This window comes from Trachurus japonicus, chromosome 11 (assembly GCF_045865225.1).
Source record: "Trachurus japonicus isolate A0001 chromosome 11, Traja_1.0".
Lineage (NCBI taxonomy): Eukaryota > Metazoa > Chordata > Actinopteri > Carangiformes > Carangidae > Trachurus > Trachurus japonicus.
In genome coordinates, this window is record NC_140917.1 from 5,311,792 (window position 1) to 5,339,211 (window position 27,420).

General features: G+C 45.0%; 3 protein-coding genes across 4 annotated transcripts; 2 read left to right on the top strand and 1 right to left on the bottom strand.

Moving 5' to 3' along the window:
- Positions 1–950: 950 nt before the first annotated feature.
- Positions 951–12,676, bottom strand: srsf4 (serine and arginine rich splicing factor 4). 2 transcript variants are annotated; one of them, XM_085790775.1, is made up of 6 exons: positions 12,475–12,676; positions 10,785–10,987; positions 8,282–8,388; positions 3,759–3,976; positions 3,578–3,655; positions 1,187–1,882 (listed from the first exon to the last, which is right to left on the bottom strand). In XM_085790775.1, the coding sequence occupies exons 1-6, from the start codon at positions 12,579–12,581 to the stop codon at positions 1,378–1,380; spliced, it is 1,218 nt and encodes a 405-aa protein (XP_085646901.1). In that variant the 5' UTR covers positions 12,582–12,676; the 3' UTR covers positions 1,187–1,377. The 2 variants fall into 2 exon arrangements, with proteins under 2 accessions (XP_085646902.1, XP_085646901.1); XM_085790776.1 differs by lacking the exon at positions 12,475–12,676 and having other exon boundaries at positions 951–1,882; positions 8,880–10,806.
- Positions 12,677–14,333: 1,657 nt separating this feature from the next.
- Positions 14,334–19,356, top strand: xkr8.3 (XK related 8, tandem duplicate 3). Its single transcript, XM_085790779.1, has 4 exons — positions 14,334–14,801; positions 15,271–15,677; positions 16,717–16,904; positions 17,595–19,356. Exons 2-4 carry the CDS (start codon positions 15,325–15,327, stop codon positions 18,344–18,346), a joined length of 1,293 nt encoding a protein of 430 aa, XP_085646905.1. The 5' UTR covers positions 14,334–14,801; positions 15,271–15,324; the 3' UTR covers positions 18,347–19,356.
- Positions 19,357–19,522: 166 nt separating this feature from the next.
- On the top strand, positions 19,523–24,418 carry LOC146977999 (XK-related protein 8-like). Its single transcript, XM_085790780.1, has 3 exons — positions 19,523–19,875; positions 22,560–22,747; positions 23,617–24,418. Exons 1-3 carry the CDS (start codon positions 19,580–19,582, stop codon positions 24,381–24,383), a joined length of 1,251 nt encoding a protein of 416 aa, XP_085646906.1. The 5' UTR covers positions 19,523–19,579; the 3' UTR covers positions 24,384–24,418.
- The last annotated feature ends 3,002 nt before the right edge of the window (positions 24,419–27,420 follow it).

Sequence of the window (27,420 nt, forward strand, 5' to 3'; positions counted from 1 at the left end):
TAATCGACAGATTAATCGATAGTGAAAATAATAGTTAGTTGCAGCTCTGGATGAAACCTGCTCTGTCAGAACGATGTCGTCTGATCAGCTGCTCGTCATCAGAGACAGAACGTCTCTCTGCTCTTCACACTGAGGAACATCTGGAGGCTCTGAAACATCTGGAGCAGCAGCACTGATTCTTAGACTGGAGAAATAGATTTTATTCTGAAGTTTGAGAGTCGACCTAAATTCCACTAATTCTCAGCAATGAAGATGAATACCATAGATTTATTAACAGCACTGTAGGCTACATATCATTGTCCTTGTTTTTGTTCATGTGTTTATATTACAGTATATGATGCTGTATACATTTTCATACTCTGATGAATGGAAGTTACTTTACGTGTGAATAACAATGGCTACCTTTCCTTGACAGTATGAGTGCAACGTGTGATGTCAAACCTTACAGGATACTCTTACCATAAAATCCTGGGGTTTTATACACAGTTGTATTCTGTTAGCTAGACAATAAAACTAGTCCAGTAACTATAGTGAATGAAGCTCTGGGCTCAGACTGAGAGGACGACATGAGGGATGTTTCAACGCTCATCTAAACATGTTGACTAGTGCTCAGACGATGCCAAAGGGACGGTGCATTTTTGGGGAAACAGACTATTTATATGAGAAGGAAATTTAGTTTTGACTCATGAGTGAAGTGTTGTAGGAGAGATACGAGCTTCTACCAGTGAGATGTGGTGTTGAACTGAACTGTATCACTGTTTTACCAAACGATCTGAGAGTTTAGAGAATGTGATTTCTGTTTAGAGAAATGAGCCAAACCAGTGGAGAGAAACTGTAATTGTTGTCACTGAGGTCGTTGCCATGGTTACAGCCACACACACACACACACACACACAGCCACACACACACACACACACACACAGAGAGACACAGAGACACGGAGCTGAAGTCCAGAACAGGCATTTTAATCTGAAATAAAACGATACAAGGATTCACAGGAGGCGAGCAGCCACTCAGCTGCTTCTACACTGGATTAAAAAAAGGCTAAGACACAGACCATCATGGGTTCAACTTATAAAAGTGAGATTGCACCGCGGAGGGGGAGGGGGTTGGGGGGTCAGGGGGGTCGAGGGGGTTCTGGGGGGAGGGAGGGAGGGTTGTCGGTGCAGTGGCGGCGGAGCAGCGACCTGCTGAGTACGAGTCAAACAAACAGAAGCGAGTGCAGAGACGTTGAGCCTGGTTCTACAGCTACTTATCAAAAACAGGAGGGGGAGGGGCCGGGGGGAGGAGGGGCAAGGGGGGGGTAGTGTTGTGGGGAATGTGATTGGACGACGGGGGGGTAAGGGAGGGGGGCAGTGACACAGTCCAAACTCTGAACTAGGAGCGTGAACGGGAGCGGGAGCGAGACGGGGAGCGGGACTTGGAGCGGGACTCGGAGCGGGAAGCGGAGCGGGATCGGGAGCGGGACCGGGCCTTGGCCGGCGACGGGGACCGGGACTTGGACTTGGACTTGGATTTGGACCGGGCTCTGGACTTGGACTCGGCCGGGCTGCGGGAGCGGGAACGGGAGCGCGAGCCCCTCTCCGGCTCGCCGCCCTCGTCGTCGCTCTTCGCCGGCTCGCGGCTCTTGGAGCCGGACTTCCTGGAGCGGTCCTTCATCCCGGATCGGGACCGGGACCGGGAACGGGACCGGGACCTGGAGCGGGAGTCGTCCTTCTTCTTCTTCCCGTCCTTCTTGCTCTTCTTGCTCTTGGGGCTGCTGCGGCTGCGGCTGCGGCTGCGCTCCTTGCTCTTCTGCGCTCCGTTGCTGCGCTCCTCCTCCTCCTTCTTGGTCTTCTTGTTCTTCTTGCTGCGGGAGCGACTGCGAGAGCGAGACGCCGCCCTGAGGACACGACAGAGACAACAACACGTCACATCAACACTTCCTTTTGGTCACACTGAACACACTTCAACTAGGGATGTCACAATTACTTGTTTTCACAATTAATCTTGGTATTAAACGCCGATTAACTAGATTTACACGATTCCTAGATTTACATGATGTAACAACACAGGAGGATTTAAAGGTAAAACCTGAAAGACAAACCTAGGGTACTGGGGGCGGGACTAGATAAGCTTTTGCTTCTCCCGCTTGCCCTTTCGGCCATGTTAACATGTCCAAAATGAATGAATAAATAAATAAATAAATAGTTTGTCCCCTCCTGGCTACTGTATTCATAGATGGTGATGCAACGTGGCAGCTTCAGGTGGGGGCAGCGCCACCTCTGGGTTTGTAAACAATTAGAACACTTTCATTTGTATGTGACTCTGATTAGACTTTGGTAATTACGTATTTATGAAAACAATATTTGATTGTCGCTGATAAAAAGCCAAATAAGTTACGTACTGTCCCTTTTAAGTATCAGCATCAGAACTGTATTACTGACGTTCAGAACAAACCAAACCGTTTGACGTTGTGGTTGTTTCAGTAGAACATGAACCAGAGGTTTAAAGCTCTGAGGGGGGATGGGGGGGCAGACTGAGCCAAGATGGCGGCCGTGTGGCTCCACAGTTTCACTGATCAGCAGCGTCAGTGACTTCTGGCTCAGGCTGCTCCCTCTCCGTGTCCTCCACAAACTCTTTCTGTTGTGTACACTGCAGAAACTCTAAATCTTTCCCAGAATATTTGTCTTATTTCTTGTCAATGTCTCAATTTTAGTCAAAACTAATCTCTTTCCACTTAAAATAAGACTCATCACCTAAAAATTAACTTGTTTTTAGACACTTTTCACTTGTTTCAAACTAATCTTCAATTGAAATAAGTAGAAAAATCTGCCAGTGAAAGCAAGTTCCCTCTGTTCACTCCTCCGTCGAACAGAAAATCGATACGCCTTAAGGTCCAGTGATATTTATTGTTTGAACATTTCTAGAGTGCGGACTGAATTAGGGAAAAAAGCCTTTAGTTACGCCGCTCCATCAACATGGAACAACCTCCAGGCTGAACTGAAATTGTCTGAACTTTTAATGTTTTTCGTCACTTCTTAAAGGTCCGACAACAAAAATCAATTGAGCGGGGCCTTTTCTGACCAACCTTATCACCATGACCCCCTTGCTCCTTGCACTTTTGTTTTAACCTCTACTGTATTATGGCCCTATTTATTATAATGTAATATTGTAATGTATTTTTATAATGTTGACGACGTGTGCTGCTGCCCTCTTGGCCAGGTCACCCTTGAAAATGAGATCTCGATCTCAACGGGTCTTTTTACCTGGTTAAATAAAGGCTAAATAAAAATTTTTTAAAAAAAAAGTTTTTTATGCTTGTAATAAGAAAGAAAAACTTATTTAAAGTGGAAAATTTGCTTGAAAAAAGTTTAAAGTGTCTAAAAACAAGCTACTTTTTAATGTGATGAGTCTTATTTTAAGTATAATTAGATTTATTTTGACTAGAAATGACATTTTGACTAGAAATAAGACAAATATTCTTGGTAAGATTTAGAATTTTTGCAGTGTAGCCGTGTAGATGTTGTGTAGCTGTATCGGTTGTGTATATGTTGTGTAGCAGTAGGTGTTGTGTAGGTGTGTGTCTGTTCCTCACCTGGAGTGCGAGCGGCTGCGGCTGCTGCTCTCACTGCGGCTGCGGCTCTTGCGGGACCTGCGGCTCCTGGATCTGGACCTGAGGAACAGACGGGGACTCTGTGAGTATCGGCCCTGGGCGTTGTTGTTGTTGTCATGGTGTTATGGCGTCGCCACGGTGACGGGCGGCGCTGCGGTCTCACCTGGAGCGGCTGCGGCTGCGGGAGTAGGAGCGGCGGCTGCGGCGAGCACCGGGCCGGTCCTCGATGAGCCGGATCTTTCTGCCGTTGACCTCGGTGCCGTCCAGCTTCTCCAGAGCGCGCTTCATGTCCGAGTACAGACGGAACTCGATCACGCCCTCGTTACGGCGCCCCTTGTGGGTGTCGGCGTACGTCACCTCGCCCGCCTGCCTCATGTAGTCCTGAACACACAGCGAGGAGGAGGGAAAACATTACAACCAAATCAGCCTTTTATCAACTTAAGAACATATCCAGAATTAAGGGTTTTATGTCCCAAACTGATCAGGAGAAGCTGATTCATGCTTTTATCTCCAGTAGACTAGACTACTGTAACGGTTTTCTGACTGCAGCTCATTCAGAACGCTGCAGCTCGAGTTTTAACCAGAACAAAGAGATCACATCACATCACCCCGGTTCTTAAGACCTTACACTGGCTCCCAGTCAGCTACAGAATAGATTTTAAAGTTCTGCTACTGGTTTACAAATCACTGAATGGTTTAGGTCCAGGATACATGAATGACATGTTAGTAGATTATAAACCCAGTAGAGCTCTGAGATCTACTGACTCAGGTCAGATAGTGGAGCTCAGAGTTCAGACCAGACATGGTGAAGCAGCATTTAGCTGTGATGCTGCTCACAAGTGGAACAAAATACCAGCAGAACTGAGATCAGCCCCAACAGTAAGCACTTTTAAATCCAGGTTAAAAACATTTCTCTTTTCACGTGCTTATAGCTGAGAACTTAAAACTTTATCTATTTTTTTTTCCTTTTACTTTTATTTGCTTTTGGTTTTAACTCTGTTTTTAGTGTTTTGTTTGTTTTTATTCTGTCTTATGCTTCTTTTTTTTAATGTTTTGTCTTTATGTAAAGCACATTGAGTTGCCTTGGTATGAAATGTGCTATATAAATAAAGATGCCTTGCCTACAACATGAGCTGCAGCCGGAACGAACCGCTCTGATTGGTTCAAATGTCTCAGTCTTTATACACAACAGAAACGGTTGGTTTAACACCAGGAGGGAAAAATTGATCCTGGGAGGTTTTGTTTTTGGTGGTGGTGATGGGGGGCGGGGGAGTTCACATGTGATGTGCATTTTTTTTGAGGGGCTATACGTCTCCTGATATCATCTGTAGACACTAGGACTGACCCAAAAAAAATCGAAGCTTCGTTCGTTGCCATGGTAATCGATCATGAAGTCTGTGATCGATTGTTGTTGTTTTTTTCCCTTTCGACACCGGTTCTCATCGGCAATGGGCTCTTTGCACAGCTCCACTACTTCCTGGACTTAGTGCTGCTCCTTCATTTCCTGTCTTACATTATTGGACAACCTGATTAATCCAGGTGTGTTTGAGTAGTCACAATGGTCAGACACACCTGGATTAATCAGGTTGTCCAATAATGTAAGACAGGAAATGAAGGAGCAGCACTAAGTTCAGGAAGTATTGGAGTTGTGCAAAGAGCCCATTGTTACATTAAAATGGGTAGGCTACTTGGCATCCTGGAAACCTGCCTGATTTTGGAGATATGCAGTGTTTGTTTGCCATTACTTTCATTATTTCCGCTACGACAGTTTCAGAGTCCTCCGGGACTTCTCTTGAGTTACAGGGGGTCTCGGCGTAGCAGTGCATGTCCATATGACGGTTGCAAATGGATACCAACTGTCTTTGTAACAAAAAGACACACCAAAAAACATCCAAATACCTCCATGCTGCTCGTATGTAATGTCCGTCTTGTATTGATACGATATATTCGTCCAAATTTGACGAACAGGGAAGAGGAGCTTGCAAAAATGTTGCAACTCAGAGAAGGCACGGATAACTCTGAAACTTCTCCCAGCCCTTAGTCGACATGAGGGTGAGTAGATAATGAGTGAAATTTCAATTTTGGGTGAACTATCCCTTTAAGCGTTAGCTAGCTACCAACCAAAACTATGATTTTTCACCACTTTTCGGAAATGTTATGTAGGCTAATACCCATTCAATCGCTCTTTAGCTTAGCCTGTCTATCACATACACGATTTTCCTGATAGATAAGTTAATTCAAAATTTCCTTACAAGCAATTTAAATCTGCCTTTTCAAATTGTTTCCAATGGGAATTAACCTTTTTGTGACCATTATTTGTCCAACCTAGCAACAGTAACCATGGAGGGCGGGACTTGACAAAGGGTGAATTTAAATCGAATATCATCCCAGAGCTAATGGATGTAAATGTCACATTGTTGCATTATGTCAATAAAAATATTACAAAAACAGCTTTGTTAAGGTTAAATTTGAGTGATTTTTGTCTCATTGGGTACGTTTACATGGACAGTTTCAAACGGTTTCAGAAAGGTTTGGTTTAAATCAATCTGTTTGAAGATTTCAGCTTGAGCGTATACATGGGTTACAAAGTAAACTGGTTGGGTGTTTACATGCACCGACGAAACAAACGCTTCGAATGTGCCCGCAGCCGTGAGTGATTGCGTTACTATGGTAACAACAGTATTGATTATGGAAGTGCTACAGCTGTGCCGAAATACATCGTTTGTTGAGCGCAGTCTTTGCTGTTATAATATTTCTCTGTATTAAACAGCAGCGTGGCATGTTCCTCATTTTAGCAGGAAGAGAAGAGAGAGTCTCTCCACTTGTTGTCCGAAAATTCATGCAGAGAGAGGAGGAGGAGGAGGAGGAAGCGGTGCGCCGCCGGTGTTGTGCCGAAAAGAGGCTACCTGCAGAAAAACGACTGCCCGGGCTAGGGCTGGGTAAAAATATCGATTCAGCAATGCATTGCAATTCTTTTCTCTGCAATTCAATATCGATTCAGCAATCTTCTGAATCGATTCAAGCCCCTGGCCAGTGGGGGCGCTGCGAGCAACACCCTCGTGTGATTCGCGCTGTACGGACGGGGGCCGCACTAGACCAAACCATAACAATATGGGAGTGAGTAGCAGCAGCAGCGGGGATCGATCGTCGGGGGAGGGACGCACCGCGCCGTGCCGTATTAACTTTCGCTTTCAACACGCGCTGCTGTTATGCATGCGTGCTTCTCTGTGGTGTGTATGTGTGTGAGAGGATACGGCCATCGTCCGACGGGGGGGGGGCGGCGGCGGCGAATATCGCTACTTTTTTTTTTTTTTTAAGACGTTAGTTTAGGCGGCAGCTCTTTGTTGTTAAGGCGGCCGCCTTAACAGGAAAGCGCTGCGGGAAACCCTGAACTTATCTGACAGCTGCTCTCACTTCTTCCTCTGCTCCTCCTCACTCACTCACCTACACACAGACAGGACTCTGTCTTCCTCACACTCACCCCAGCCCCTCAGTTTCTCATCCCACCTGCCCGTACCATACACATTGACAGTCAGTCAGAAATCACAGAACTTAAACATCATAACAAGAACATTACTGCGGGGTCGCTACAATATTTTCAGTTGTGCAGTCAACTATTATTAATAATATTGTTTTGTATTGTTTTATTACTCAAAATGTTATGAGTTATTTTCCAAGAGGAAAGTATCACATAGCCTAATTTAAATTTAGCTGCACTGTAGTTCAGTGTTAAAGCAGTGTCATATTTTGTTATGCTATGAGTTATACTATGGCTGTTCATAAGGCATGAAACTAAACAAATAATTATTAAAAAAAAAAAAATCTGGTACTCTTATTTGTGTATTTCTGCTTGATACTGAATCGATATCGAAGCATTTCAATCAATATCGAATCGAATCGATATCGAATCGAATCGTGACCTAATGAATCGAAATCGAATCGAATCGTGAGATTCTCAACAATACCCAGCCCTAGCCCGGGCAGGTAGTCTCTTTTCGGCACAACACCGGCGGCGCACCGCTTCCTCCTCCTCCTCCTCCTCTCTCTGCATGAATTTTCGGACACCAAGTGGAAACAGAACTTCCTCATGACCCGCCAGTCCGTTATGAAATTTCTTGCTCGACATTTTCCCATATTACACGGACATTTTCACGTGAGTGACAGCCAGGCAGGCACGGCTCGTACGTGCTCAAGCGTGCGTGCGTGCGTACGTACGTCAAGTCCCGAACGAACGCAGCCAGGGATCAACCCGTTTCAAGTGTATACATGACAGACAGATCTCTTTAGAAAAGGTTTAAACCACCCCCTTCAATCTGGTTGGAATTTCAACCGGTTTGGGGTAATTGAAACGGTTTGAGGTGTTTACATGAAGTATTTTCAATCGGTTTGGTCTCCCAAACCTTTCTGAAACCGATTGAAACTGTCCATGTAAACGTACCCATTGATTTATTCTCATTTTATTTAACTGTTTTTTTTTTAACCTTTATCTGTAGGAAATTTGCTTTTTGAATTATTTCTTCTTTTTTTTTTAAATGGACTGCAGCACTTTTTCGCCTCTAATTTGTTTCTTGTTTTAATTGTTTGAACTGTGATGGATGTTTCGACGACTGTGAAACTCGTTGGTATCAATAAAGTTACCTGAACCTGAAAAGGTAAAGAAGAAAAGAGGTGAAATGTGTGTTTTACCTTGAGGTCCTGCCAGCTGCAGCGGCTGGAAAGATTCTCAACAATGAGGCGATAATCAGTGCGTATGGGTGGACCATATCTGTCTCTGCCCCAGCGTCCATATCCACCTTTCAGGGCAACAAGGAGACAAGACAGAGTGAGTCCCAGAGCGGCGGCCAGCGGCTGCACTTACACTAAACTCCTGCTACTCTCTACTCAATATCTCAATATTCACTTGGGAAAAGGAAAACAAAAAGGGGAAAGAAAAAGGTGAAAAACTTTACAAAAAGAAAAAAATAAAGTTGATTTAAAAAAACCTTTTGTTTCTTTTTTTTTTTTGTTTAAAAAAAAAAACCCTACTTATTTCTCAAAGCTTTGTTTTTATAAAAAACCTAGTAGACAAAGACAAAGTTTAGCTGAGTAGGTTTTGGTAAAAGTTCAATAGGCCTATTCTGTTCTGTTCTGTAGCTAAGAAACAAAACACAACTCAAAGTCAGAAACAATAACTGATGGAGGAAGAAGTACTTACGGTGAACTAAATCAGGCTAAACTAACCTAAACCTAAACCTAAACTAACAACATTTGACTGTTACAAACATGTGCTGTTGTTGTCAGGCACCTAGAAGAGCTGAACCCACATCTGTTCCTAACCCCATGGCATCCTCACCACCCGGCCTGGGCCTAATGGGAAAAGCGGTCTTCATTCACAATGGCTCCCTTTTTTGGTCTGCCCAGGGGCCCAGAATGGTCAAACCACACTCTTGGAAAGGGGGGACACCATGGCCAGCAATAGGGGCAGGCAGTCAGCAAAGGACTCTTTCAATTAAAACATTGAGGTTCTTTGTTAAATCTTTACCTTTAAATTGACAGTCATTTAAATAAAATAAAAAACGGAATAATAAGACATCAATAGATTACAAGATATGTGACAATCAGAAGGTTTACAATATTCAAATGAAGACATGTTATCGTTATTATTATTAGAATTATTATTATTATTATATCCCTGTCTATCAGTAAGCCATCTCCCCATCACATATTCATCATCATCATCATCATCACACTGTCAAGTCATTGGTGGCTCTGGTGCACACGAGTTTAATCTCTCGAGTAGCAACGAGGAGACGAGCTCCTCACCTGCTCAGTGTGGACGACCAATCAGGAAGCAGAGACGCCTGAATGTTAAACAGGCCACTGAGGGTGAAACTGCACCAGGACCAGTCAGTACGCTCACACCAACAGCTCAGATAGGTTTTACTGTAGTATATTGTTATTCATTTACTGTTTCTTTAATCTATTTCTCTACATAAGCCCTATTGATTAACTGTTTCATTGTATTTTATTGTATTATATTGAATTTTTCTGTGTAATTTATATAACCTTGTTTTCACTTTTAGCACTCCCCTTCCCCTTCCCCTTCAGGCTGCACTTGAAAATAAGAATTTTGTTCTTAATTTGCTCGCCTGGTTAAATAAAGGTTAAATTAAAAAAAAAAAAAGCTTCTCACAATGCATGTACTTGTACATCTGTGTGATAATAAACTTCTTAAACTTGACTGCTCTCAGCTCACATCTAAAACCTGACGCTGTCTCCTCCTCTACAGATACAGACTCTCGTCCTGTTCACTTTTCTGTCACCTGGTTAATAACTGGGAATAAATAAGTCGGTTCTCAACTACAGTTTCCGACTGGACACTGAAAATATAAAACAAGTAGGAGCGTCTCCACTGCAGGAACCGTCTACAGGAACTTTTACGGGGCAAATCGAGAAAAACTCCCGGGTGGGAGCTTGAGATTTACTCTGAGCTGATTGGTCAGACTCTCAGAGTGGGATGTGACGCCAAGACAAAGCCCCTAAAGAGGCATTTTTAAAACTCTGCGTTGTTAAAAAAGCATCTTCACAGTCGGAAAAGGAGAGAATATGGGAGAAGTTGTAGTAAATATGCGATCGCACGATTACGTGACGACTGAGACGGCGATTAAAAACCCAGCTTCATGAGAAAGCAGGGAAAAAGCTGCACAACGACTGCGTGATAATCTGAACTGCTGCACATCGCAGAGATAAGAGGACGTTACTGTTGAAGTTCCTTCACCAGGAACTCCTGCAGTGCAAACAGGTCTAATGCCCCGGGTCAGACCTCGGTTTCCCTTTTCTTTTTTAAAAACATCTTCATCTATATCTATCAGTCTTTTGCCTGTCGTGTGAACGTACTGAGTGAACGCTGGTGATGTAAAGAGTGAGTGAAGCTCAGAGACAATGAGACACGAAGACCGGTCCGCTGCCTTGTGGCTCGTTATCAACACGAACAGCGATCCGGTTCTTCAGTAACTTCTACAGATCTGACTCTGGGTCAGTGTTTTTAGACGTGCGACATCATCACAGCGTCCTCCGCCTGCCTCAGACCGGTCGGGATGTAAACCGAGTGCACACCAGCCACCAATGACGAGCTCTCAGCGTTTAGCAGATCAAACGATTGGCTGTAGTAAAAATGACAGTAGAAATCCAGTGAAATAAAAGCACACACCCTTTTCTGGACACTTACTCCTTCCTCCTCCTCCTCCTCCTCCCCCTCCACCTCCTCCTCCTCCCCCTCCTCCATACCCCCCGTCGCGGCGGGGGCCTTTGGTGTGTTCCACTATGACCCGTTCGCCACACAGCTCTTTGCCGTTTAGGTCGTAAACGGCGTCGTCTGCGTCGCGGGGGTCATCGAACTCAACAAACCCATACCTGTGAAACAGAGAGGGAGGGGGAGAGGGGGTCGTTTAACACCTGGTGCAACAACACACATTCATCTTGTTCAGGGCTCCAGACTCTGCCCCAAAATGGAGGCGTTTCCTGTTTATATGGTAAATGGTCTGTATTTATATAGCGCTTTACTATACCTGAACGATACCCAAAGCGCTTTACAGTACATCACATCCACCCATTCACACACATAACAGTACAGGTAAAGTTTTCGCCTTCTAACACATGTGCAACCGGTAAATTAGGCCTTTTTTTTAACACTGGTGAAATGTGGAACAGGAATTTATCATCACCGGTGTGTGGGAGGATTGTGAATGAAAAGGAAATGTGAATATTTGCCTTGCAAGTGGACTTACGGTGTGTGCCCCTAAAAGTTTGTAAAAAAAAAAAATTGGTGGAGGGATACCAGTAAATCTGCTGTATTTTTTATTTATTTTTAACACTGGTGAAATGTTGTTACAGGCGTCAGGCCCAATGTGTGTGTGGATCATGAATGAAAATGTGCATGGTTGTTTTACACGTGAGTTTACAGTGTGGGGCCCCTAAAACTTTACCTTAGAGGTCACTGTGCTGCCATAAAAAAGAAAAGTTGGTGTGAAACGCTTTTGTTTTCAGACAAAGTGGAGGAATAACTCTATTAGTTTAATTTAAATAAAGGACTGTAAAGATTAGTATTTATAGATGGATTCTGGTGGATGTGATTCTCACCGCTGACTGCATGTAGAAGCCGATTCAAACTAAAGTGGCTTTTACAAACAAAAGGTAACAAAGATGGTTTAATTAAAGATACTGAAGATCCAGTTTCTCATGTGTGAGTAAGAGTCAGATATTTGCTTTATTTTCCTTCTGCTCATGTTATCTGAAACAATAACACGAACTAACCGAGTCCAGTTTTAAATTTCAAACATCCTCCATCGGCTAGTTGTTGTTAGCTCGGCAGCTAACGGCCGTTATACCTGCAGATAAAGGGAGGATCTACCTGGTGCTAACGGGAAGCTAATGCTACAAAACACTTTATAAAAAACACACACATCTGAACAAATGTGTGTGTGTGTGAGAGAGAGAGGTGGTGTTGTTTGTTTAGTTAGCGCTGTGCTTGTAACACACACACACACACGCCGACCGACAACCGCCCGTGACATTGCCACGTCTAACGCGAGCTAACTGATGCTAAAGCTAATGCTAATGCTAACCGTGGTGTGCAGGGGACACGGAGCACGCGGGAGCCCGCCAACACGAACCGACTCTTCGGATCATTAAAGTTCAATAAACCAACAGGGAGATAAATAAATCAATACATCGATAATGATCAATAATTCACACTATCTATCGATGGACCGTGTGTTTGTTTGTATGTATGTATGTGTGTTAGCGGTTAGCCTGCTCGGCGGCCTGCTGCGCTCCACAAGGCCCCGGGCAGCGCGTCGTGTTCCCGGACAAAGGGACGGACTGAAGCCGCCGCGTCTCACCCGTTCTTCAGGTCGACCTCCAGGATCTTCCCGTAGCCCTTAAAGAACCGCTCCACGTCCTTCTCCCGGGCCCTGTAGCTCAGCCGGCCGATGTACACCCGAGACATCCTGTTAGCTGCTGCTGCTGCGCTGCTACCGAAGAGTGGTGGGTCCGACCGGAACCGTGCAGCACACACACACACAAGAGCAGGAGGAGGCGCGTTCCCGCGGCGGAGGAGGCTCGGACACGCGCCGCAGGGGGCGTGGCCTCGGGCAGCGTGGTAAAGAAACGCGCCCTGCGTTTTGACTCTCAGGTCAAATAGTACAAAAGGTTCTTTAACTCTCTCCACCAATCAGAGCTGTACTGAGGGGGTTTTAAAAACTGGTTTAATCTATCTATGAATCTATATTTATTCTATTCTATTGTATATAAATCCTAAATTGAATATAGTATATGTGTATTTTTTGTACTAGAATATATTTTTAATTTATTCTATTTTATTGTAATTGTACTGTAGAAGTTCCTTTACCGGGAACTCCTGCAGTGCAAACAGGTCTAATGCCCCGGGTCGGACCTCGGCTTCCTTTTTCTTTTTAAACATCTTCTATATCTATATGGTTACGGGCAGAATCCAGTTTCATCTATCTATGAATCTATCTTTATTCTATTCTATTGTATATAAATCCTAAATTGAATATAGTATATGTGTATTTTTTGTACTAGAATATATTTTTAATTTATTCTATTTTATTGTAATTTTAATGTTTTATTTTTCATTTTTGTCATAACTTTTTTCTGCACCTGACTCCATGCCAAGTTCCATGTGCTGTAAAGTGACCTTTACTGCTCTTAGCAATAAAAACATTTTCTGATTCTAATAGGCTTTATGCACTACTTCCTGAACTTAAACAAGCTCCTTTATTTCCTGTCTTACATTATTGGACAAACTGATTAATCCAGGTGTGTCTGACTCTGACCTCAGTAGTCACAACAATGAATTAATCAGTTTGTCCAATAATGTAAGACAGGAAATAAAGGAGCTTGTTTAAGTTCAGGAAGTAGTGGAGCTGTGCATAAAGCCTATTCTGATTCTGATTATTCACATTATACTAACAGAGAAAAACAGTGAATATTCACATAAAACATGAAAAGAAAAACCTCTAAGATGATCAGATAATGCTCAGAATCAGCCTCTGTTGTCAGAAGTCAGTTGTTAGGCCAATTTTAAACTCATTTATTAGTCTAAAGCAAGAAAAGTCATTAAATAAATAAATAAATAAATAAATACCCATCCATTTAAAGCCAAAAAAGTGAAGTCACTTTATTCTCAGGCTGAGGAGAGAGTCTTCCTCTTATTGTTTCACTCTTTAACACAAACACTTTCTGCTGAGGTCAACCATAGACATATAAACAGGGCTCAACAGTCTTCAGAATCTGAATCAGAGTCAGAACGCTTTATTTGTCCCAGAAGGGATATTCACAGTCTGTGATACTCGGGTATACTCAGGATGCCCACTGGAAATGCATTAATATTTCAGTATACCCACTACAAAAAAAACAAAACAGGTATGAACAGTGTACCCCCCTAAAAAGCAGTATACCCACAAATCAGACTACCACTGGATATTCAGTTCTTACAGTCACCGACTTAACAAGGCAAACATTTATACATTCTGAGACAGTGTGTGCAAGTAGGGAATAAAACATTTTAATATGCAAGCTGGAGCAAAAACCAACTTAAAGGAAAATAAAAACAGTCATAAATAAAGTGCCTCATTGTGTTTGTTTCTCTGAACTTAAGTACCTGGCTGATTGCATATATTAACCCTACAGTACTTTGCATTCATCAGCTTATGGCGAATGAAGGACCTGCAAAGGGTCTTCCTGGGGTGGGGGGCAGGTAGGCATCTACCCAGGATTCATAGCAGCACAGTCTAAAACTAAAGTAAACAACACCAAACAGTGGCAGCAGCGATGAGGAACTGAGTTGTTCCTGTTTTTAAACATAATCGACCTATTAATCAACCAACTGCTTCAGGGGCTTCAGCCGTGGCCGCGCTCGGACACGCGCAGGCCCCTGGCGGCGGTGGGCGGGGCTAACGCTGCTCACTACTTGTAAACTCACCATCTGCTCCGTTATGGCGGTTTTTAACTTGAGTAATAACTTCCCGCTCCTCGGACTCTTTCCTCGGCTGTGAACCATGGTGCAGCGGCCGGCGGCGGCTCAGCGGGACTGGACTCGGCTTTCCTTCAGCGGGGTGAAGACCGTCGTGGAGCCGGTTCGGTTCTGGAGGGAACTAACGGGGCTCGTCGCTAGCTGTGAGAGTTAGCAGCCGCTCAGCAACAGGTATAGGTTTACCATAGATATATATATGACTAGACGCTTCTCAATGTACGTCAATAGCGCCGCCATCTTGGGTCGGTTTCTGACCATAGACACTTATACGTCTGACAAGCAGCCAGACCCGGTCAGACCCTTGTAGAACAAATTTTAGTGTATTTATGCATGTGGGTGTGTGTCTGAGTATGTAAGTGTATGTTTAATACATTAAAAAAATATGTTAAAAAAATTTCAAAAAACAAAACAAAACAATTTTTTTGTTGTTGTATCATAAATATACGTCTGACATTTATAATAAACCAAACGGCTTGACAATCGGTTGAATATTCAGTGAGTTATGGTGATTTTAATGGTTACTAGTGCAGTAAGTAGACACGGCTTCCCCCGTACCAAGATGGCGGCCGCGTGGACGCATTCCACTCAATAGAGCTGCCTGGGAACGCGGCGTCTACTCACTATATCTATATCTATGCAGGTTTTCCACCGGGCGCGCTCCCGCTGCTGCTGCTGCTCGGTGCGCGGGCTCGCCATGGAGCGCGCCACCGCCACCGCCGCCGGCTCCCGGTCCCGGTTCTCCCGGTACTCCTGGGTGGACTTCATCTTCTCGGTGGTGGGGGTCTGCACCTTCCTGCTGGACTGGGGCTCCGACATCTGGGCGGCGGCGGAGTTCTACTGCCGCGGGGAGCTGCTGTGGTTCGGCGTGCTGGTCGGCCTCATGGTCCAGTCCTCCGTCGTGGTCCAGATGTTCAGCTGGTTCTGGTTCCGCTACGACCGGGAGCTGCCGGGCTTCAGCGCGCAGACCGGAGCGCAGACGGTGCTGTTCGGGGACCGGGTGCAGCTGTCCGGCCTGTTGCATGTGCTGCAGCTGGGCTTCCTCTGCAGGTACAGCCCGGTACACCAATACATAATCAATACATTGATCAGAAACTCAAACTGACATAATATTCTTCAACTTTTTTTTATTTTATTATTCCCCACGTGTTTCTCAACATGTGGAAGTTGCATAAACTCAGTGATGACCCAACTTAGCCCCAAGTTCCGTAAACACACCACCACTTATTGACCAATCAGAGCTGGTTATTGATTAATCACTGAGTCAGTAGAAAACAGTGATAATGTCCAGAACAAGTTCTATTCAAAGATAAAAACACATTTTAGGATTCATATTATTATGAATACTACTATTGATAATAATAATAATAATAATAATAATAATAATAATAATAATAATACTAATAATACTAATAATAGTTAATCAATGGATAAAAAGATGAATAAAAGTAGATACAATTTATCCAGAAACAAGTACATGAATTAATTCTCTACAGTCTCTACATTTATGATGTCTTTGCTTTATTTCTTCATAGATTTATCAAACATAGACTCAATCAGCCTTTAGCCACTGATCTAGGGCTTCAACTAACCATTATTTTCATTATCGATTCGTCTGTTGATTATAAATGATTAATCGATTAGTTGTTGGTTGTAAAACATCAACCAGTGTTTCTCAAACCACCAGACGACGTCCTCAAATGTCTTGTTTTGTCCACAAACCAAAGAGAGACTCAGTTTATTGTCATAAAGGAACAAAGAAACCAGAAATATTCACATTTAAGAAGCTCGAATCAGAGAATTTTGACTTTTTTTCTTTAATAAAACGACTCAAACTGATTATTAGATCGATTATTGTTGGATTAATTGTTGCAGCTCTACTCTGATCACTCCCTCTCTCTGCTCACAAGCAAAGCAAACAGGATTTCCCATCAGCTGATCTCAGGTACATCACAGGTGACAGGTTAAACAGGCGAATAAAGAGACTTAAAGAGTTAATGAGCCGAGAAAATATGAGAGACGTCATTGAACGCCTCGTTTCAGATAATTGTTTTCTTTGTTTTGTTCTGTGTGTGTGTGTGTTCCTCAGACACGTGTCGGCCATCCGTCAGGGCTTCAGGGTGTGGTGGCGGAAGGAGGCGGGGTCAGAGTACGCCGTCTACCTGACCCATGACCTCAGCATGCTGCGACTGATCGAGACCTTCTGTGAGAGCGCTCCTCAGCTCACACTCATGGTCTACGTCATGCTGAGCACCAACCGGGCACGCACCGTGCAGTGTGAGCACACACACACACACACACACTGACATTTATTGACTAATATTAGTAAATCTGCCTTGTATCCTATTTATTCTCCTGTTTTTGTTTAAAGGGATAGTTCAACATTTTGTCAAACTGGCCCATCACCATAATCCCTATAGTCATAGCAGTAGGTTCGTTACCTTTAATTGTCGGTGCAAGCTATTTTTAGAACGGCGGAGCAGAGCCGCAAGCTGCTCAGAGCTACGCTACGGAGGCTCATGGGATTTCTTGGTTTCCCTCATCATCAAACTCATCAAATACACAATCCAACAACTCCACAACGCTCTGGTGGACAAGTTGTGACCTGCACATTCACCACGCTATGAGATAATAACACAACGTTACCAGACAGAGTTGTTTCAGAGGTAAATTTATGCAAAACTGCTGATGCGTGTTGCCTTCAGGGACAGTTTTTCATCAAGCAGTCTCTGCATTTCCCTCTAAAACAACTCTGTCTGGTAACGTTGTGTTATTATCTCATAGCGTGGTGAATGTGCAGGTCACAACTTGTCCACCAGAGCGTTTTGGAGTTGTTGGATAAAAATGTTGAACTGTCTCTTTAAGTGAAACATTATCTTGTTTTTATGAAAATGACTTTTCACCTGAATCTGAATCAGCTGTGGTGCGTTCACTTGTCGTTCTGACCGTGTGCTCCTGTGTGTGTAGTTGTGAGCGTGGCGGCGTCGACCACGTCGATGGCGTGGATGGTGGTGGACTACCACCGCTCGCTGCGCTCCTTCCTGCCCGACAAGGCGCAGCAGGGCTGGAGCTCCTCCCTCGTCTACTTCCTGTGGAACCTGCTGCTCATGGCGCCGCGCGTGGCCGCCGTGGCGCTCTTCGCCTCGGTGCTGGACGGCTGGGTCGCCGCCCACTTCCTGCTGCTGTGGGCGGCGCTGGTGCTGTGGGCGTGGCGGCAGCGGACGAGCTTCATGGACAGCGCCGGCGGCGAGCGGCTGTACCGCGCCACCGTGGGTCTGATCTGGTACTTCAGCTGGTTCAACGTGGCCGAGGGCCGCACGCGGGGGCGGAGCCTCATCTACCACGCCTTCATGGCGGCCGACGGCGGCGTGCTGCTGCTGACCTGGTGGCTCTACAGAGACCCGGTGTGGACGCGGCCGTACGGCGCCGTGCTGCTGGCGGCGCTGCCGGCGTCCTACGTGCTGGGGCTGCTGGTCAAAGCTCTGTACTACAGCTGCTTCCACCCGCGGCTTTGGAGGCCGCCGCCGCCACGCGACCCCGACCTGCCCGACGACCTGCCGGACGCCGAGGTGTCCTTCAGAGACGCGTCCGTCCAGGACGGAGCGCCGTCCTCCCCCCTCCTCAACAGGCGCATGGCTCGCCACGCCGCACACTTCTACGGGCGGCACGGAGACGCCGCCGCTGCCACCGCCGCCACCACCGAGAACACGCGGCTGTGAGCTCACAGGCCACCGTACCGACCGTACCCCAGACTGTCCTACTGTCCTACGGCGGCTGGCGAGGACAGACAGGCTGAACGCCACACGCCACAGAGTAAAAACATCAACACAAACATAAACTCTTTAGACCTGCAGGTGGCGCTCTGACACACACCATGAATAAGCTAACGCTGCTCTCTGCTCTGGTGCAGTTTGACCTTTGACCCTGTTCAGCCACCGTACCGTCACATTGATGCAACACTACAGACAGAATAATTTCACCATATTGATGATGATGATGATGATGATAATAATAATAATGTTATTATTATTAATTATAATAATAACTGTTTTTTCTCCTGGAGGTTTTTTCTAAAGCAGAAGTTTTATTTTCTTTACACACAAATGAAGTTTTTACCTTTTACACCAAATAATTCACTTTGTTTCAACTGAAGAGCTGATGATGTTGTCTGTTGTTGTTAGATAGAATATTATTATTATTATAGTTTATTATTATATTTAGTTAAGACAGAGACGTTCAACCAGATGTGTGTGTGTGTGTTCTTGTACTTACTACCTTGTGAGGACCGGCAACAGTTTTTCACCAACAGAGTGAGGACATTTTTGGGAAGTGAGGACGTTTTGGCCGGAGGGTTAAGACTTTAGGTTATAATTAGGTTTAAGTTAGGTTAAGAGTAATGGTTAAGGTTAGGCATTAGTTTTGGATGGTTAAGGTGTTAGGGTTAGAGAATACATTATGTCAATGAGTGTCCTCACAAAGATAGAAGTACAAGGACGTGTGTGTGTGTGTGTGTGTGTGTGTTTGTTGTTCCAGCTGCTGCTCCAGAACCTGTGAATGTAGTTTCACCATCGTCCCTGTGTGTGTTTACCTGTGATGACGTCACAGCGCTGCAGGTGTGTGTGTGTTTACCTGTGTGTTGTTGTGTGTGTGTGTGTGTGGAACTGGTTGTTGTGTAAAGTTTAAAAACAAACGTGTTTGTTGTGATTAAAGTGGAACGACTGTGACTTCCTGTTCCTGAGTCTGTCTCTGTGTTTCCATGGCGCCTGGCCCTTTAAGAGCGACTGTGGTGCGAGGAAGGAGGGGGGGGGGGTGGAGCTTTGTGGGCGGGGGCTTTGTGTTTCAAAAGTGAACTTTGCCTCTGAGCTGAGTTTCAGTTTGTCAGTTTGTCAGTTTGCTGTGTGTTCGGTGAAGGCGGCAGCAGCTCGGCGGCGGCGGCGGCATGTAGCAGCTCCATGGCCGTGTCACGGTTCTCCTGGGTGGACTTCCTGTCCACCTGCCTGGGCCTGTGCTTCCTGCTGGCCGACATCGTGCTGGACGTGGTGGCGGCCGTGTCCCTGTGGCGGGAGCGGGCGCTGGTGGCGCTGGGCGTGCTGCTGTTCCTGCTGCTGGGCTCGTCGCTGCTGGTCCAGATGTTCAGCTGGCTCTGGTACAGCTACGACCGCTTCAACAGGAACACCCGGCTGGAGAAAAGCCTGACCCTGTGTCAGCTGCGCCTGCTGCACCTGCTGCAGCTCGGCATCTACTGCAGGTACGAGCTGCTGCATCCAGGACTTTATTTATTTGCATATGTAAAATGTGACAAAACAAAACATTTTCTTACCTCTCTTACTAGTGAGAAAGATAGGAAAAGAAAAATGTGCGGGTGAGTTCTGAAACCTGAAAGCCTTATAACATGACCTCACCTTGACCTAACAAATAATTGAAACACAGTAAAGAAATAATAATCACATACCTTGTGCAAGGTGGAGAAATAACAAAATTAAAATTAAAAGAAAAGAAAGGAAAAGAAATAAAGATAAGGGAAGATGATGATAGTAAAAATAATAGTAGTAGTAGGCCGGTGCATATTCTCATTTTTCCAGGTCATAGTATTTCAAAGGAGGTTAAATCGAAAGCAACTGGACTTAGTTATTTATCTAGAGTCTAGACAAATAACTAAGTCCAGTTGCTTTCGATTTACTACTATTTTTTACTACTATTTAGTCCAGTTGCTTTCGATTTAACCTCCTTTGAAATAGTAGTAGTAATGATAACAACACTAAGAGGTGAGAAAATAAAGCGAAACAAAAGAAAAAAACTGATACAGATAAATTAAGTTAAATGCAAACACAAAAAAGAGAAAAACGAGAAAAAAAAACATGAGGCACTACTCCAAAAGTCAAACCATGTTTTGTTATTCTGTTAATTTCAACAGTAGTTTCTTTTTGAATATTGCAGAGGAGGAGGAGGAGCTGTCAGCTAATTGATGATGTTCATTCCATAACAGAATCCCTCTGTATTTGATGGTGTTCTGCCGTCTGGTGAGATTACAACGGGGTCGGTGTAGGTGACCTGCTTGTCTTGTCACGTGCGAGTGAAAACTTGAATTTATTTGGTAAACAATACCAAATATGGAGCCCTGAAATTTGAGTTTGTGGTGCGTTCAGGTGCATGGTGCGTTTAGGTGCAGCCTCCCTCCCTCTGCTGCTCCTCGGCCTCGGGCTCTTTACTCTGAACATATTTACACTTCTGGAGAAACTCTTCCAGTTACGGGAAACAACACGTCGACACCGTGTCAGGAATGTTAATAACACACATGACACGACATGACACAGCAAACACACTTCATCATCATCATGATGTCAGCGCTTAGGAATGAATCAACTGTTTCTGTTTCGTTTTCCTCTAAACTAGAGAAACACAAACACAGGATGTTCTTCCTCCTCCTCCTTCTCTTCAATTTCCTCCCCCCTCTTCCCTCCTCCTTTAAGAAGTTTCCCACTTCTTAAAGGGACATTGTGTAACTTCTCCTGTTCTCTATTCAGGAAAATCGATTATTTGGTTCAAAAGTATCTTTTTCATTAATCAGTAATCCCCCCCATCAACAAACTGAAGTGTTCTGGTAAGCTCTGAATTTGCCGTTCATATCATTCATACGTATATACATGGAGCGGGCTGTCTGCCCAATTTCACGTGAATGCAGCATGAAAAATACGATTGAGTTGTTTGAGATATACAACCACAACGCTAGATGGGAGGAATTCCTACACAATGTACCTTAACAAACATGATGAGTCATTAATTAGTTAATTAATCACTGATCACAGTCTGATACTAATGAAGTTATGATCAATAAACACAGTTTGAGTTCACTGACACTTGATCGATTCCTAAAGAACCTGATCAGGTGTATTAATCACCATAGTAACAGTGTGAGGAGCTGGTCATTATTTGTATCAACGACGGTTCAGAAACAAGACGCTCCACTCTGAGTCAGTTAACTGTTTCAGTGTCCCATGGGTTTCTCCATGACTCCGCCCCCTTTAGGAGACCGGCAGACTGTGACTCCGCCCCCTTTAGGAGACCGGCAGACAGTGACTCCGCCCCCTTTAGGAGACCAGCATACCGTGACTCCGCCCCCTTTAGGAGACCAGCAGACCGTAACTCCGCCCCCTTTAGGAGACCAGCAGACCGTGACTCCGCCCCCTTTAGGAGACCAGCAGACCGTGACTCCGCCCCCTTTAGGAGACCAGCAGACCGTGACTCCGCCCCCTTTAGGAGACCAGCAGACAGTGACTCCGCCCCCTTTAGGAGACCAGCAGACTGCGACTCCGCCCCCTTTAGGAGACAGGCAGACTGTGACTCCGCCCCCTTTAGGAGACCAGCAGACAGAGACTCCGCCCCCTTTAGGAGACCAGCAGACCGTGACTCCGCCCCCTTTAAGAACCAGCAGCAGCAGCAGGTCTTGATGGGAGAAGTGAACATGAGCTCAGATTATGGTCGATTCTTTTGCTCCAGTCACTGAACTAAATATTCATAATATCATAAAAATGTTCATTTATAAAACGAGAACTAATGTTGATGAACGCCCACGCTAACGTTGTTTTTATAATCTGACTGTTAGCTGTGCACATATTTAACATTATCATAAGAAAATCTAAATATTTCACTTTCCTTTACGACAACTCCACACGTTCACAACAGGAGGTGGAGGGACGTTGACCACCCCCTCTTTAGGAGATCGGTGACCACGCCCACTTTAGGAGACGTGACCACGCCCACTTTAGGAGACGTGGCCACGCCCACTTTAGGAGACAGGAAGTGAAGCTGTTAGATTTCATATGATTGGAGCAGCTTGTAGTGAGACATCCTGTTAGTATATAGAGGATCTCTGTTTATAATCGTGTGACGATGAGGAGTCAGAGGTGACCCCAGGTGTGTGTGTGTCCTCAGACACGCTGGCGTGCTGGAGTTGTGGGTGCGGAGCTTCTTCCGTGATGATGTCAGCAGAGACGTCGCCGTCTTCCTGACGCATGACGTCAGCCTGTTACGCATCATCGAGACGTTTGCAGAGAGTTCCCCTCAGCTGGTTCTGATGCTCACGCTCATCCTGCAGAGACGCACCTTCGACCCCATCACAGGTAACAGGCCCCGCCCACCTGGACCGCCGTCGCCATGGTGACAACACACCTGATCATGACACACCTGGAATAACACATCTGTAATAATACATGTATCTAGAATAACACAAATGGAATAACACATAGTGGATTGTATATAGTCTATAGTGGATTCTACATAGTGGATTGTATATAGTTGATTGTATATAGTCTATATAGTGGATTCTATGTAGTGGATTATACATAGTGGATTGTATATAGTCTATATAGTGGATTCTATGTAGTGGATTATACATAGTGGATTGTATATAGTCTCTATAGTGGATTCTATGTAGTGGATTGTGTATATAGTGGATTATACATAGTGGATTGCATATAGTCTATATAGTGGATTCTACATAGTGGATTGTATATAGTGGATTGTATATAGTCTATATAGTGGATTCTATGTAGTGGATTCTACATAGTGGATTGTATATAGTCTCTATAGTGGATTCTATGTAGTGGATTGTATATAGTGAATTCTATATAGACCTTTTCAGAGAGTATAAACAAAGACAGGTGTGGCTCATTAGAAAACGCTCTGGTACACTAAATGGAATGGAGCCTTAATTACTATCCTTGGTAACACCTGTATTTGTTTATACTCTCTGAAAAGGTCTATAGTGGATTGTATATAGTTGATTCTACATAGTGGATTCTATGTCTCTGTAGAGAGGACAGAGGGAGTTGGACTCTGTCAAAGGTCAAAGTTCAGGTGTTATCAGGTGGGCGGAGCCTCTGTCAGGTCCTGTGACCTTTGACCTGTGAAGCAACAATGTGTTCAGAGAATCAGCATGTTTCACTTTCTAATGATGTGTCTGTCCTCCTTTAACCCCCCCCCCCCCCAGTGCTGAAGGCGTTGGGCTCGGCCTCGGCGCTGGCCTACAGCGTCACCACCTACCACCGCTCCCTGCGCTCCTTCCTGCCGGAGAAGGAGGTGCAGCCCGTCGCCTCCTCGGTGGTCTACTTCCTGTGGAACCTGCTCCTCCTCTCCTCGCGCCTCGTGGCCCTGGCGCTCTTCTCCTCCGCCTTCCCCTGCTTCGTCCCCGCCCACTTCCTGTGCTGGTGGCTGCTGCTCTGCTTCTGCGTGTGGCGGGCGGGGACGGACTTCATGGAGAGCCCGGGGGGGGAGGCGCTGTACCGCGGCACCGTGGCTCTGATCCTGTACTTCAACTGGTTCAACGTGGGGGGGGGCCTGACCCGCACCCGGGCGGCGCTGTACCACGGCGCCATGGCGGCCGACGTGCTGCTGCTGTGCGGCCTGTGGAGCTGGAGGAGCACGGCCGAGGACTTTTATTTTGAAATCCCTCTGGTGGACAGTGCCGTCACCACGGCGACGGTGGTGTCGGTCTACCTGGGGGGTTTGGTGCTGAAGCTGCTCTACTACCGCTGCTTCCACCCCAACCTGGCCAAGGGGGAGCTGAAGGGGGGGGCGGAGGCTGGAGACCAGGTGGACTTTGGTGGGGTGAGGGTGGGGGAGGGGGAGGAGGAGGAGGAGGAGGAGGAGGAGGGGGGGGTGTCGTCCCGCATGGGCCCGGCCCCCCCGACCACGACCCCCCCCTCAGTCAGAGACAACAAGAGGATGAGGAAGTTGGCCGAGAACTTCTACACCTGATCTTCATCAAAGTCTCCGAACATCCAATAATAGTTTATAGTTCGTGTTTTTAAAGGGACAACGAGGAGTTTCTCCATCGGCAGAACGAAAAATTCCGCGACAATAAAAAAGTCTCACGTTAATGTGGATGAATCTACGTTACCACTTGTTAATGGCTCCATTTTCGATAAATATATCGTTTTGTCTCTATCGTTATTTTGTTATTATTAGTGGTGGTGGAAATGCTGGTCGAGCCGACCAGCGCTTCCTTACTTTAGGTTTCGTGGCGAGTCATGAGAATAACGTAGCTGAATCGCCGTTTATGGTCGGAACTACGCCGGTATGTGATCGTCTTTGAACCTCTGACTTTAATTATTGATGAATGAAAACATGAGTCTGTCTTGTGCCGGTCAAAGAATTTCACGGTGCGCGGAGGCTCATAAATGTAGTGTGAAAACGCTTCGCTTTTCCAAAACTCCTCGTTGTCCCTTTAATTAATTACACTATTTTATATCTTATTGTATCATTGTATCATTACATGATGACAGTGAGTGTGTAACTGTCTTTAACATTAGCGGAGTTAATCTTCACCTTAGTCCTGCTCCAGACCAAGATTGGCCGGCAGCATCGGTCACCATGGTTACAAGGCTGGCATTCCTGTTAGCCATTACGGCAGCCAATCAGCGCTGAGCGACGAGCGACTGACGGCCGGAGAGTTGGGATTTCTCATCTGGAGCGACAGAGCCAAAAAACGCTCTGTTGCTCCGAGCCCCAGCGTTTTTTCGCCTGGGCGATTAAACGCTCGTTCGAAAAACAAAAGGTCCGGTGTGAACGCAGCTTAAAATAAACAACACTATGACATTTTAAACAGACTTTGAGATAAAACTCTGGTTCAGTCACACACACACACGTCCTTGTAATGCTATCTTTGTGAGGACACTCATTGACATTATGTATTCCCTAGTCCCTTACCCTAACTTTAACCACTACTCTGAACCTAATTTAAACCTAATTATAACGTAAAGTCTTAAAGGGATAGTTCAACATTTTGGCAAATTGGCCCATTGCCATAATTGCTATAGTCATAGCAGTAGGTTCGTTACCTTTAATTGTAGGTGTAAGCTGTTTTTAGTACAGCGGAGCGCAGCAGCAGGCTGCTCAGAGCTACGCTATGGAGGCTAAGGGAATTTCTTGGTTTCCCTCATTAAACTCATCAAATACAAAATCCCAAAACTCCACAGCGCTTTTGTAGACAAGTTGTGAGCTGCACAACCACCACGCTATGAGATAATGACGGAACGCTACGAAACGGAGCCGTTTTCGAGGTAAATTCATACAAAACCACTGATGCGCGTTGCGTTCAGGGACAGTTTTTCAGCAAGCAGTCTCCGTATTTACCCTGCATTTACCTCGAAAACGGCTCCGTTTCGTATCGTTCCGTCATTATCTCATAGCGTGGTGGTTGTGCAGGTCACAACTTGTCTACAAAAGCGCTGTGGAGTTTTGGGATGTTGAATTTGATGAGTTTAATGAGGGAAACCAAGAAATTCCCTTAGCCTCCATAGCGTAGCTCTGAGCAGCCAGCTGCTGCGCTCCGCCGTACTGAAAATAGCTTACACCTACAATTAAAGGTAATGAACCTACTGCTATGACTATAGCGATTATGGCAATGGGCCAATTTGCCAAAATGTTGAACTATCCCTTTAACCCTCAAACAGCCCTTGGAAAAAGTGAGGACCGGCCAAAATGTCCTCACTTCCAAAAAATGTCCTCACTCGGTTGGTTAAAAACTCTTTACGGTCCTCACAACGTAGTAAGTACAGGAACACACACACACACACACACACACACTCACTCGTGACTCACACTCAGCTTCACACGCTTCTTGTTCCTGGTGGAAACGTCACTGTCAGTTTGAGCAGAAAATAAAAACAGGAAGTGTGACAAGAACAAACCAGATGACACTAAACATCCATCGACCAATATTAAACACTTATTGATTGATCCATAAACCCCAAACAGGTTTCACAGGAGAATCTAAATGCTAAGCTAATGGCTGTTTTTAAATTCTTTTATTTATTAATGAGTTCATTAATTTATTTATTTATTAACTTTATTTAATCAGTTTTATGTTTTATGTTTATTATTTCCCGATAATCAATCAATCATTGATCAATTAACTCTTCTTACACTTCCTGTTTTTAGTAAACCTGTGCAGATGAAACTTCCTGTGATGTCATTGATCAGCAGCCAATCACAGTGTGTGTTCATGAATAAAGGAAATAGAAGCAAAGCTGCGTCTGAAAGGTGTAAATTTATTTACAGTGTACTGGTGTCGGGTTACACAGGTGAAGCTGCCCCTCGGCCTCCTGGGAAACTGTAGTGATTATTGACATTAACTTAGCGATATCGATTGATTATGATAGCGATCGATCGGTTTTTTCCAGGATCACGGTCCGGTGGCTCTCGACCCCTCGGCTCCGACACGACGAGATGAAACACTTTGAACAAAACAACCAGAAATATGATCCAGAGAAAAAAATAAAATAAAACAGCGACGACGAAGACGACGACGAGAGGTTTTGGCTTCACAGAGAACTCAAGACTCAACGATTCTCAAACGTCCCACCGCCCTCGAACTCACCACGAGAGCTTCACTGTCGTCTGAACGTCTCGGCGTCGTCCCGATTGTCCGAGCAGCAACAATAAGAAGAAAAAACTGAAGTTAAAGAGTCGACGCTGCAGACGGAGAGTTTACGACTAAATGATCATTAAACACTGACAAATTAAAGGGATAGTAGCATTTTTTTTAAAGTGGGGTTGTATGATCTACAAATAGCCCCTAAGTACTTTAATTGCAGTAGAAGACTCTCTGCACTCCTCCCGTTAGCAACGCCAGCCCATAATAGCCCTGCCCAGAGATTTACAACATACATTGTTGTGAACGGACCCAAAGAAACGGCCTATTTTCACGGCCTAAAAGAGGTTTTACGTGAAAAAATGTACACAGTTCCATTGTTCGCTATTATAATTTTTTCCAGCCCTTCAAAGTGCAGGA